Below are 14,063 nucleotides of genomic sequence, written 5' to 3'. Positions count from 1 at the left end.
CTACAGACCTAACCTAAAAAAAGAGGATGGCTTTCATGCTTTCATTCTCGGGGGTTTGGTGCCCTTCCTGACACTGGCTCTTTTGGCACAGGTTAGATCCAGTGCTGCGAGTGAACTGGAGTGGAAATTGATCCTGGAGAAAGGAAAGGAAAACTGGTTTCATCCCAGTAAGATTAGCTATGATGGGCATACAGTCGTGGCTTTGACTGTGCATCAAGGACGAATCCTCTAATTGTCGCAGCTTTTGTCTGTGTTGGCTGTAATGCAAGGAATTGCTCACTTAGAACCATAGAATAGTTAGGGTTGGAAAGGACCTTAAGATCATCGGGTTCCAACCCCCCTGCCATGGGCAGGGACACCTCACACTAAACCATCTCACCCAAGGCTCTGTCCAACATGGCCTTGACCAACGCCAGGGATGGAGCGTTCACAACTTACCAGGGCAACTCATCCAGTGCCTCACCACCCTTACAGTAAAGAACTTCCTCCTTATATTCAATCTAAACTTCCCCTGTTTGAGTTTGAACCCATTACCCCTTGTCCTGTCACTACAGTCCCTAATGAAGAGTCCCTCCCCAGCATCCTTCTAAGCCCCCTTCAGATACTGGAAGGCTGCTATGAGGTCTCCATGCAGCCTTCTCTTCTCCAGGCTGAACAGCCCCAACCTTCTTAGCCTGTCTTCATACGGGAGGTGCTCCAGTCCCCTGATCATCCTCCTCGCCCCCCTCTGGACTTGTTCACAGTATCACAGTATGCTAGAGATTGGAATGGACCTCAAAAGGTCATCTAGTCCAATTCCCCTGCCGGAGCAGGAACACCTAGATAATGTTACACAGGAATGTGTCCAGGCGAGTTTTGAATGTCCCCAGGGAAGGAGACTCCACAACCTCCCTGGGCAGCCTGTTCCAGTGTTCTGTCACCCTCACTGAGAAGAAGTTTCTTCTCAAGTTTAAGTGGAACCTCTTGTGTTCCAGTTTGTACCCATTACCCCTTGTCCTATCATTGTTTGCCACTGAGTAGAGCCTGGCTCCATCCTCGTGACACTCCCCTTTATATATTTATGTACACTAATAAGGTCACTCCTCAGTCTCCTCTTCTCCAAACTATAGAGACCCAGCTCCCTCAGTCTTTCCTCATAAGGGAGATGCTCCACTCCCTTAATCATCTTCGTTGCCCTGCACTGGACTCTCTCCAGCAGGTCCCTGTCCTTCTTGAACTGAGGGGCCCAGAACTGGACACAATATTCCAGATGTGGTCTCCCCAGGGCAGAGTAGAGGGGAAGGAGGACCTCTCTCGACCTAATAACCACCCCCTTCTAATACACCCCAGGATGCCATTGGCCTTCTTGGCCACAAGGGCACAGTGTTGGCTCATGGTCATCCTGTCGTCCACTAGGACCCCCAGGTCCCTCTCCCCTACACTGCTCTCTAACAGGTCGTTCCCCACCCTATACTGGAACCTGGGGTTGTTCCTGCCCAGATGCAGGACTCTACACTTTTCCCTTGTTATATTTCATCAAGTTATTCCCTGCCCAACTCTCCAGCCTGTCCAGGTCTCGCTGAATGGCAGCACAGCCTTCTGGCGTGTCAGCCACTCCTCCCAGCTTAGTGTCATCAGCAAACTTGCTGATAGTACACTCAATTCCCTCATCTAAATCTTTGATGAATATATTAAATAATACTGGTCCCAGTACTGACCCTTGAGGCACTCCACTAGATACAGGCCTCCAACTAGACTCAGCCCCATAGACTACAACTCTCTGGCTTCTCTCCTTCAGCCAGTTCACAGTCCACCTCACTACCTGATCATCCAGACCACACTTCCTCAATTTAGCTGTGAGGATGCTGTGGGAGACTGTGTCAAATGCTTTGCTGAAGTCAAGGTAGACCACATCCACCACTCTGCCATCATCCATCCACCATGTTATTTCCTCATAAAAGGCTATGAGATTGGTCAAGCATGATTTCCCCATGGTGAAGTCATGTTGACTGCCCCTCATAACCCTCTTATCCTTGATATGCCTTAAGATGGCACCAAGGATAAGGTGTTCCACTACTTTCCCAGGAATGGAGGTGAGGCTGACTAGTTTATAGTTACCCGGGTCCTCCTTCTTGCCCTTTTTGAAGACTGGAGTGACATTTGCTTTCCTCCAGTCCTCAGGCACCTCTCCCGTTTCCCAAGACTTGGTAAAGATGATGGAGAGTGGTCTAGCAATGACTTCCTGTCATTGTTCCAACAGTTCCATGTCCTTTTTATGTTGAGGACACCAGAACTGCACACAATACTCCAAGTGAGGTCTCAGGAGAGCAGAGTAGAGGGGCAGAAGCACCTCCTTCGACCTGCTGGTCATGCTCCTTTGGATGCAGCCCAGGATACGGTTGGCTTTCTGGGCTGCGAACTCACACTGCTGGCTCATGTTAAGTTTCTCATCGACCAACACCCCCAAGTCTGTAAATAGCCTTGTAGCTGCAATTCTCCTTCCAGCACACCCACCTCTAGTTTGCATCATTGTGAGAGAAAAGTTTCCTACTTTTCTCCTTTCTTGCAGCTGATCAAGAGAGCTGCAGTGGAGCTCAGAGACAAAACAACCCTGTTACATCACTTTTTGGGCTTGTGCATCTCTGCACTTTGATTTCACAGCTTATGTCAAACTGAGTAGTCCCTCCCTTCAGTAAGACAAAAAGAAAAGACACTAAGAAGTCTGTGTTTGCTGACCGATACAGGCTATTTTGTGCATGGATATTTCTATTCCTTTATTACCCAGCTAATAGAAAACCATTTCCTGACAATAGTGATAGCCAGCATAAGCTTAATGACTTTTGGAAGCCTGAACCTAGGATAAAAGGGAGTGGGGGATGCAAGTTGGGAACCATTTTTCATGTTATCAGTATATTTGATTACCAGAGCCATGGGCTGTGAGCTGTTTAGCATAACCATACTTCCACTGCTTTTTGTAAAGTCTAACTTAAAAGCACTATTTTAAAGTGCTAGGGAAACATCTACCACATCTGTGAGGTGCTTACTGAACAGAGAAACACACCTGATTGTGATCAACAGCATCTTGTGTCTGACTTTGTGTCTCTTTCTTCAGCTTTGTGGCATGTAGCCCAAATCTTTGGGATTCCCAGTGAGCCAAGATGTGTAGACTGAATTCTTTTAAGTAGTCCTTCATCATGTGCACTGGGTTGTAGAAGACTACCTAACAGTAAATCAGTTTGGTGTGAGTTGCTATTGTGGGTTGCATAGACAGAATTGGTAGGGGAAGGGCAGGGGTAAGTGATCTAGCAACAGCCATTTGAATAATAAGTCTTGCCTCTTGACACACTTAACACGAGATTTAATTGGACAAGAGAAAATTTACAGTAGAGAACATCTTTTGCATTAATTGGATTAAACTTCTACTACCCCTGATGAAGATGGGTCTAGTAAAAGCACATGCCTAATCTAAAACCCCTACAGAATTTGAAGAAGCTGCACAGCTTGCATCTGTCATCTGAGCTTGTTGGATATCCAGGTTCTACAGTCACCCTGTGAATGGTTTGGTGTCTCTAGGAGGCAACAGTAGGTTTACTTCAGGAAAGCCCTTTTACCATGTTCTTGCAAAACTGAGAAGTGAAAGAAGTTGCTTTTTTTGAGAATGACTGATAAACAAGGAAGGAGTCCCCTCCCAGAGATGAGCAAAGCACTTCCTTCCTTTCTGACACGGCTCTGGAAGGATTTGGAGGGTGCAGGATTGTCTTATTTAATGGTATCTTCACTGTCAAACTGGAAAGGTGTGATTGTGAAGTTGTTAGCTGCACACACCGTGTCCTCTATTCACAAATCAGACAGCTGTTGGAGATCTTCCGGTCTAGCTCAAGTTAAAGTACCCTGGATTCTATCAGTCTTTATTTCATGGTGTGCTAGAAAATGTTTGGCCTTTTATGGCATTATAATATTTTCCTCCTTTTGAATCTATTTCTTCCTAAACGTCAGAAGGAAAAGTGTTTTATTGGAACTTTGCAATACTGCCTCCCTGAAAGGCACCCTAGAAGAAGTCTGAAGGGCTCACGAGCATCCTGAAGCAACTTGACCTCATGTTTTCACAGTGCTAACAGTCTTTGGTATAAAAAATCAAAAGTTAATGACCTGAAATTGAATGTAATTATTCTGGCTGCCTAACATCTGATATGGTAATAGCAGCTTGCTCCTTGGCTTTGAAGCTGAGGACAACAGCAAACTTCATGGGCACAAGCTGTGCCGAGGGCCATGTTGTGTTTCACAAATACATGATGGTGTATTGGTGACAAACGTGAAAATTCTTTAATGCTGAAGAAACTGGTGGTGAGGGAAAAGAAAAAAAGAAAAGCAAGCCAGTAATGTAAATAGCTCTGAAGATTTTATGCCAAGGCAGTGGCTGCTATGGAAAGACAAACCTGGACATTTTTTCAGGCAGTGAGCTCAATGTAATTTTGCTGTGGTGGGATTATTGTATCCTCCTGTGTTAAAAGCCTGCCGGCTTTCCTTGGGTGTCTTGGTTGTGCAGGTATGGTAGCAGAAGGGTTTTATGTTGAAAGTGTTACTTGGCCCTGTAATACAATTAAAACAGTTTAATGATCAACAGGGCTATTGTTCGTCTCCGCATAAAGGGAGAAGCCTCCTGGCTTCACAGACTTGGTTTGGTGCAAGGAACATCTTTCACTTCACTCATTTCTAACACATTAGACCTGTTAATGCACCATGCCTGGTGTAATCCAGACCCTTTCTTCCTTCAGTTGTTTTTGCTCTTTCCATCAATGTGCCTAAATGATGGCATGGAAGAACCTCTTCATTTTGTGACGAAAGATTTGACCTTTGCTTCTTCAGTCTTGGGAGTGTCCCAGGTATTTTTATTATTGATATCTGTAAGTAAAAAAACATAGAAATGTATAAATATAAATAAACTTCAGAATAGATATGTTCTTTATGAACAGGATTATCTTTCATAATTTTAGGTGGCTAACTTTCAGGCATTTAGTCTGGGCTCTCCTTTCAGTTGCAAACTTGCATATACTTGGAGAGTAGCACCAAGCAGGATTCTCATCCCTGTTCCCTTTCTGCCCCAAACCCAGACAGCTCTTGAGTTCACTTTCAGAGAGTGTCAGTGTGGCAAGATCCATCACATATGGCTTCTCCGTGTGTTTGACTTCCATAGAGAAGATCTGGTGAGTGACTGATGTGTAGTGTGGTGTGGTGGCACCCTTAGCTGAGAAAGTTTGTGTGCTGGGGGGCTGTGGAAACACAAACTGCAGCATGAGATTTTGGAAGATACGTAGGGGATAGAAGTGGGGTGAACTGGATGCAGCGACTGTGAGGCCCTCAGATCACAGCTGCTGGAGAAAGGTTGCCTGCTTTTCCCTAATGTGTATCTGTGGCAGCTCTCAGGTGCTGGGAGAAGGCACTACTGTTTCTGTCTTTAAACACCTTTGTATGTAACCACAGTATAAAACTCTTTATTTATAACTGTGTTAACTGAATTCTGGTAACCCCTAAAAATTCTCAAATTAATCATTTAAAGAGACAGAGAGAGATGATTTTGTGGTGGACAGATTTGGTCTGAATTTACAAGTAGTTCAGCTTTTACAGTCGGTATTTCTTAAGCAACTACCAAGAATCATGGTGTAACTTAATCCAGGTGCACACTAAAAACATTGAAGAGGGAAAATCCTGCTTAAAAAAAAATGGAGTAATGTGTTTCAAGGGTCCAGGCCACGTTTTAGTGATTCACTTCAGTAAATCCCTGTTGGGACTTTGGGGGGCCAGCATTGAGGGCCGGCAGTGAAGGCCAGCTCTGTGGACTGAGCCATAGGCAGCCTCGGGGTGCTGATTGTGCTGTGTTTTGGATGTGTCTGGCTATGTGTTTTGGGACTCCTTGGCTTCCTGTGAGCCTGAAGCAGGAGAAAAGCAGCAGCATGTGCTGGGACTGAGCTGGGGGGTGATGCTGCTCTCAAAACCACACTGCACAGGGCGGGCTGCCATGCCAGGCACCTGCAGCACAGCTCCCCACCCGCCTCTGGGCTTACCTCTCAGCTGATGAGGCTGTGCTGACCTGCTGCGGGGAGCGGGGGGGGTGGAGTGTCGCTTGTCACTGGCAGTTGCTGTGAATTGCCTTTTCTTTTTCTTTTTATTTTTATTTTTTTTCTCCCTAGCATACTTTAAAAAGTAAAAGGCCACAGAGGTTGTTATGGGGAGCTGGCAGTGTGGATCCGTGGACGTGTTTGTGGACCAGGGTGAGAGATGTGTGCCAGCCTGCAGTTCAGGCATGTGGGTTCATGGACCTTCAGCGGCAGAAGAGAGTGCCTGGGCATAGAGAAAGGCAGAGCTTCATTGCTGGGTGGGAGGAGAGAAGAAGGGAGAAAAGTCCAGGCTTTGGAAGGAGGAGGTGCTAGGAAGCAACTTAATGGCAGAAGCACAGCTTGGGAAAGAGTCCCAAATGCGCTGGCAGGCAGCTGGGGGTTGAGGCTGAGCTGGCAACCTTGTCACAAAATGCAGCAGTGTTCCCCTAACTGACTTGGTCTCCTTCCCTACTGCCTCATCTGCTATGGCTCTGCCAGTGCTTCCTCAGCCTGCGTCAACTCCTTGTACAAACTTTCTAAACTTTTCCTCCACAAATTCCTTAAAAAAAAAAAAAAAAGTGACCCAAACAAAACAAGCAAAAGCATAATAACCTAATGCTGTAGGTTGCATAATTTGTTTCTGGTTTTCCTTAACATCCTGGTCTATGAGTAAATGTTCCTGCTGTGCAACAGGGGGATCTAACTGTGCAGCTACTTGAGTAAGAGCATGTGGTTAGCAGGAGTAAATGCAAACTTTGTAATTGTTATTCCTTCAAAGCTTGCTTCCCTCCTGAGCAAGAGCACCACTCTGACCTCATCCATAAGCCCTTGTGTATTTGCATAGATGGATGTTGACTTGTGACTCAATTCTTTTTTGATGTCTGGAGAGAGAGGGATGCTGTTTGCCCAAGCCACATTTAAGCAGTAAGCCTGACATCAATTTACAATGCAATGTAACTGTCTTCTCCGCTGCCTGTGACTTGACATTATCTGTGCCACGTGCCTGTACTTGGACATCTTGCTTTAAAACCCTGCTGTACTTTGCTGGACTGCTGAAATTTGGACTGGTAAACCACTGGTATATGAAAAGACATTATGTAACTTGCAGTAGGCACTGGGTAATCTGTAAGGTTAACAAAGTAGGAATTATCAGTAAAATGGTCATTATTTGTGCTTTACGCTGCATGAGGCAGCTGAATGTGACTTCCCCTCATGCCTATTGGCTCTGCCGAGCTCCCAGCATCAGCACATCATAGAATGATTAGGGTTGGAAAGGACCATCAACAGCAGCAGTGCAGCCTTAGCCTCAGCCCCCCAAACAGGTTCAGGACTGATGGGGGGGGAGGGAGTGTGTTTTGGTGGTGCCTGAGGGACTGGGCTTCTGGCTGTGTGTGTTGTGCAAATGTTGAAGAGGCAGCAATCTCTCCTCTAGCAGTTTAAAACCCTAAAGTGATTGTGTTCATATAAATGGATGCTATCTGTTTTTAACTGTTTTAACTGCTAGTTATTCATTATGCTTCATATCTCTTTGACCTTTGTTTCAATAGGCCTTGAATGTTTTGCCTTTTTCTCTCTCTCACTTTCTAATCTGGAAAGCTGTTGCAAAGGTTATTATTGAGAAGGTTCTTCACATCTTTTTTTTTTTTTTCTTTTAAGAATACAGAAATTAAAAATGCTAAGGAAGGAAAAGACATAAACTAATTAATTTTCTTGGTTTGTTTCTAAACATTGGACTCTATCATTGCCTCAAAACATATGTCTCTAGGAACCATTGCAGCTGGACTACGTCTAGCAGGATTTCCCTCACTGAACAGCTTTAACCCATTGCCTGGGCTACTGGAGGCCAGAGTGCCCCAGATAAGCACCACCTAGGCACCTGGGTGGCTCTGCAGAGTCAGCCAAGGTTAACCACAGCTCACATGGAGCTACAGCTGAGCCCCTGCATTCTTGACTTCTCCTACATATACCTCTATGTCCCCTTGAGCATCTGGTCTGGGGAGTTTATTAGTTCTGGAAAAATATGGGACTGGAGATGACAGTGTGAATGTGCTCTGCTTTGGAACAGGAAGAGGAGAGTCAGGGCCAGGATCCCCAGAGCTTTCCTCAGCAGCATCTCAGATACCCCCAGGCTTCCTGGCTCTGGCTGGCTCTGTGTCAGGCTGCTCACCTTCCTTACATTGTGTTTCTGCTTCGGGACACATGCAGCTCGAGGCCAGGCTGCTGTACTGTGTGAAAGCAGCTTAATTACTGCTAGAAACAGATTGCCTCTGGATGCTCTACAGCTGTGTTTCCCCAGTGCTGCATTTTAGCTGCCAAACCTAAAGCAATTCACACTGGTTTTGTGTTGAACCAACTCTGGCATATAATACTGTCCTGTGACTGTTCAGAAGGAAAACACTAGGAAGCTAATCTCAGCTAGTTTGTTGGTTTAATACCCAGCATTGGGCAAGTAACTTAATCTCTGTCTTCATTTACCCCCGAGATATGGGGTTTTATAATCCTGAAAAAAATAAAGTGGTGAAGATTATTGTTTATAAAATGCTTTGAACCTTCTTTTTAATACCATAGAAACAGAAGAGGGAGAAGGAAAATAATCTAGAATCTTATTTTTTTTCCATGGATTTGTTTCTAAACATATGATTCAAAACCAGAAAAAAAAGAAGAATGTGAGCTCAGGGTTCAGCCAAGCAAACAAATACCCTGTTTGGGAATTATTTTTTTCTGTTGTGTTAGGCTCTCAGTAGGAACAGTGATTGTATCATCATCTGCTTGAGAATTTACAAATACATTACCAAGTACCCAGGCACAGCTTTTCAGTCATGCTTCATGCAAATCTTGCAATTGAGCAGTGCAACAGGCCATCACCTTTAACTTCAGTTCTGTGAAGGAGGCTTCCTCACAGTGCTGACTGCCTGAATGTCACCTGCAAGATCCTCCTAATGAAATAATCAGCATGGCCTGACAGGGCAGGGAGAAACACCAGTATGCAGTACGCAGAATGGTCCTGTTCTCAGCACTGGGGTAACTCACCACCATGCACTGTACTGGGTGGTTCAGCTACCCTCCATCACTCGTGGTTAGTAAGAATTGCCATACTTTGTTTGCCTTAGGAAGCAGATGAATTGTACCAACTCTTTTCCATTTATCTTCAGTGAAGGGCTTCACAGGCTCTTGATCATTCTTGTCTTTATCTTTTGAACTCCCTCCACTTCTTTGTACAAAGCACATCCCAGATTAATTTGTGATTTTTTTTTTAATTTTAATAACTGTGCAATACAGCTTTTCCTTTGGGGATGGGCCTAGAACTGCATATAGGATCTATAGTTATATAGGCTGCTTGACCTGAATTGCTTTAATTTTTCTTTTAGTGACACTTATGAACTTACTACATGTTTATGAACTGAAAAGCTGGTTTCATCAGTTTCAGCTGCTGGAGACCAACAATATTACTGTGCCCTGCTATATGTGTCAGGGTATAAACATATGCAGCGTTAACATCATGCAATGAACATCAACATCTTCCATGTAACAATTTTACTGAGCTTTCAGTTAGGGTAACGGTAGATTTTCCTCCCTCAGGAAAGTTTTAATACTTATCTTAAATACAAAAAATTAATAATATTTTAGGGGCAATCCATTCAAAAAGAGGCCTGTGGTTGTGGTTCTTGTGCAGGGAATTCAGGTTTAAAACCTTCCTCTCAAACCAAAAGCACATCAGGATGACTCATGGGTATCTCATGGATGTGTCCAGACATCCGAGGTTAAATGTCTGTCTCTCCTGCTCATAGTTCTCTTTGCAGGATTAATGGTCTCCAGCATCCCTAAACCAAGAGAACACTCACAGAGAAGACTCTGCAGCTTTAAGGTTACAGTGTATAACCTGAGCTACAGAGATGCATCTAAAATTCCTCTTCTGAATAGTGATTTCAGCAGCTCTCCAGCCAACTGTGGTGGTATCAGTCTCTTTTTACATTTAACACAAAATTTTGTCCTAAGAAGACTTTCACTGAATTTTTGTCAAACAGACACACTTTCTCACACACACAACACACGCACAAGTTTTAATTGGTGGACAAATCCTTAACCAGGACCAGTAATGAATCCTTGCAGGAGGTGCTGCTGGGTTTTCCCAGAAAACAAATGCTTTGTGTGAGGTTTTCTTGCCGTGATCTTGGTTAATCTCCATGCAGATCTCCATGCAGGCTCTGCGGGTGGGAAACCCAGGATAAAACGTCCTGCATTGGTTGAAGGAGGTCACGAGCATTTCTGTCCTTGGAGATACTCTAACTCAGCTGACCGGGGTACTGGACAGCCTGTTTAGAGGGAGCGTTGGACCTGCAGTGGTCCCTTCTGACCTAATCAATCCTATGGTTCTAATACAGATTTCCACCTCCTTTGCAAATGCACAGATTTGCCCTTATACTGACTGTTTTGATGAAGCACTATGCAGCGCTGCCACATTGATGCTGTCAAGCACCCAGTGATATAAGCAACCTTGTTTTTTGACGTATCTGATGTCTCTGTACAGATGCTGTACCAGTTCTTGGGCTCACAGACCCAAGACTCTGCTACTTACTGGATGGATTCCTCTTCATTTATGCAGTCATCATAACAGCTCTGTTTGTGAAGGCAAAGGTCAGTCTATCCAAACACTGATGCATTTGGCTTTGGGGTTGTAAAAAATTCGGGCTGAGCTGGAAAGTGGGGGTGGAGAGGAAGTATGTCTTTCAGATTAAGACCTTTTTAAAATCTATTTTCTCTCTATTTTTTTATATTTCTTCCTTTTCTGGGGCCAACCTGAGCACTCTGGGGGAGTTCTTCCGTGAGGTTCATGAATGGTGGGGAAGAGAGTATGTGAGAGTGTTTTGATACTATGGTTATGGATGAAGACAGAGATTCTGGATATTGTATCTGGGAAATGCCTGATTAAGAGTGACACGGTGTCTTCTGCTGCTTTGTCACTGGAAAGAGAGGAGGGAATACACAGCAAATTCATGACAAATGCCAAGTTTGTGAAGGATATATTAAAATGTCTCAAGAAGTTAGATACATTTGATAGTATGAGTGTGATGATGCAAATGATATAATCCTAACAACCACAGGAGAGGAGTCAGGGGGACAGGATGGATGCAACTTGATGGGCTGCCGTTACCATCAACATCAACAGTAGCTGTTTCGCATCTAGGGAGACACTTAGTGGCTTTAGTGCACTTCCACAGAAGATGACATGACATGATGGATATATGTATGTTTCCAGATACGTAAATGCTCTGAGAGCTCTGCTAATTATATGACAGGAACTGTCCCACCAAAGGCTTAGGGACAGTAATGGCACTTTCATGAGGAAAGGGGTGGACTGAGTAACATCAAGTTACTAGAAATATGTTTTTAAAAAACAAGTCAAGTTTATCCTATGCCTATATACAAACCTACCTAAAAGCTAGGGTGGCTGCTTATGGGTTGCCCTGTTTCTGATGCAAGTAACTTGTAGGAGAGAGGGTACAAAAGGACTGAATGGAGCCACTGTCTCTGCTCACAGCATACTTTCTCTTCCAGCTTAGCCAGGCCTCTGAACATCAGCTGCAACCAGGCCAGGATGATGTGTATAATGTAAGTAACTACTGATTGTTTTCAAATCTTCTACCCAGACTTTTCGGGGCACTTACTTAGAGGGAGTGAATTGCCTGTGAACCAGATGACCCAACTAATGAAAGGACTATACCCAAGTGTGCAGCACAGCAATTGCAAGGAGGAAAGATAAAACCCAGCAAGGGCAACTGCTGCCACATACCTGGCTGGACGCTAGACGAATACATGGATTGTAGGTTCCTGATTTGATCCACTGAGCAGAAAGTATACCAGAAATGCAGAGCATTTCAGAAGCACTGCTCGGTGTGCTGCGCTGTGCAACATGCCTGAGAGAGCATGTTGGACAGAGTGTATGTAGCCACCAGGCTTTTACACATGATGTGCACACCCCAGTTTCTCACCTGGCCCCCTGGCTTGCAGCTCTCACTGACTGCTGCTCCTCAGGCAAATCAGAGGTGTTTCCAGTGCTGTTTGATGTGGGCTGGAGAACAGGCAAATGCCCAGGAATGCTTTGTTGCCGACTTCATGCAACTGTAGCTCTTGTATGATGAAGTGTGCAGAGCCTGAGTCACCACAACCCAGCTGTCCCCATTCAGCTTTCCTGTTGCCCTGCCCAGAGACCTGTTGTACCAGGTCATACCTGAGTTGTACCTCATACACTGTACCCTGATCATAGCCAGCATCAGATGGCTTTTTAGGCAGTGAAAGAGGACAGAGACAATATCCTGAATGTCCTTCATAGCTAAACTGTTCACTCATGGCAGCATTAAACTGCTATTTTTGCTATGTTTAGCTGTCTTGTGATTTTAATTTTTTCTCTCACGCTTTTGACCATAGCCACATCCTCTAACAAATTCTGCAGTTTAACTGTAACGTACGAATGCTAACGTGTGGTTTTTTTTTTCAGTTTAAGAACTGTTGCCCATTCCTTTTTCAGTACCACTGTCAGCTGTGTTATTCTGACCTGAAAGCTCTTCTTTGCCTTTTTCCAAGCTAACTTTTCCCAGCTAAGAAATGTGTTGAGCATAAAATATCTGTAGCTTATTGCTGCAAATTTAAATGAGCCACTTTGCAAGAAAACTCAAGCTCGCGGATCTTCACCCACCAGTGGGAGAGAAAGCGTGAATGTCAGTGTCCTCCCCAATTGTGTGCTGTCATTTTCAACTCATTTCTACTAAAGAAAGATTCTTGATACAATGGCTTGTGCTTTATGCTGCACAGGCCACTAACTGCCATGGCTTAGTCAGAGACATTTCTGTTGACAATTGCATTAAGGCATAAAAAGAGTTTTGAGCTCAGTTATAGTACTCATTAAGTTGGATACCAAAAGGTGTTCCCTTCTTTTCCTGTGTTAAGTCAGTATCTGTTTTCTTGTGATCACAATGTCTGTCACTGCCTCTTGCCTTTTTTGTTTCAGAAACTGTCTCGAGGGCACAGACATGAATATGATGTTCTGGGGGCAAAGCGAGGTCCAGACCCTGAGCTGGGTGGGAGACACCAGGTATCTTCCTCTCACACAGGCACCTTTTTAGTATGGTTCCTTCCTTCTCCCATCTAACACTGTTCGACATGCAGGCAGGGATGGCAAAATCCATGTAGTAACTAACTCCGAGGCTGTCAGCATGGTGGGGACAGGAATAAAACTTCCTCCTCCCCTTTGCTGTTCGCCCTTGCTGAGCGCTGCAAGCCACCCAGAGTAGGAAATGCCACCCAGCCTTGCGCCGGATGTGAAGCAGGGCAGATGTTCCTGTGTGAAGGCAGCAGTGGGTGTTCCACGAGAGCTCACTGCACATGATGCCACCAGACAAGTGTCAATGGAATAGTACAGCAGTCAGAAAAACTGTGTCTGCCTTCTGCAGAGCCCAACAGTTTCAAAGGAGAAGGGAGGGGAAACCTGCATCAGTGTGTAGGGTTTGCCTGCAGGTGGCAGCTGTTGGGATTGGGCAGAGAAGCACTCAATTTTATCAATTATTTTAATGAAATTAATTTTCCAGAGCTTATGGGTGGAGGCAGGATGGGCTGTAAGGGGCACAGCCTGACCACAGAGCTGTAGCTGTGCCTTTGAACAAATGCACAGGCACATACAAAGTGGTGGGGAATGCTGGTGGTACTGCAACGTGCAGGCAACTTTCTTTTTTTGTTTTACAGCAGAGAAGAAAGAACCCTCAGGACACTGTCTACACTGTGAGTAGAGAGAGTTGGAGGGAGAGGAAAGGGAGGGACAGCTGGAAACAGGACTTGTTATGTCATAGGAGACTTTTTTCCCCCTACCCAATATCAGCTTTGGTTCAAACTTAGCAGCTGCTTTCAAAGACTTCCTTCTACTCCCCCTTTTTGCTAGAAAAATTTGTTTCACTTCTCTGTGAGAAAAACATTGAATGCCTGTACAGACGGGAAAAA

At 44.7% G+C, this 14,063-nt stretch overlaps 1 protein-coding gene across 1 annotated transcript in view; it reads left to right on the top strand.

The window, feature by feature from the left end:
- Positions 1 to 14,063, top strand: part of CD247 (CD247 molecule) — a 52,792-nt gene that overhangs the window by 33,401 nt on the left and 5,328 nt on the right. The window contains 4 exon segments of the mRNA XM_057410557.1: positions 10,603 to 10,709; positions 11,631 to 11,684; positions 13,081 to 13,164; positions 13,812 to 13,847. Coding sequence (XP_057266540.1) covers positions 10,603 to 10,709; positions 11,631 to 11,684; positions 13,081 to 13,164; positions 13,812 to 13,847 — 281 coding nt within the window.

This window comes from Pezoporus wallicus, unplaced genomic scaffold (genome assembly GCF_028554395.1).
Source record: "Pezoporus wallicus isolate ANWC-B61680 ecotype Strahan unplaced genomic scaffold, APGP_CSIRO_Pwel_v1 contig_229, whole genome shotgun sequence".
NCBI classification, from domain to species: domain Eukaryota; kingdom Metazoa; phylum Chordata; class Aves; order Psittaciformes; family Psittacidae; genus Pezoporus; species Pezoporus wallicus.
This window is presented reverse-complemented; position numbering and strand designations above follow the sequence as displayed.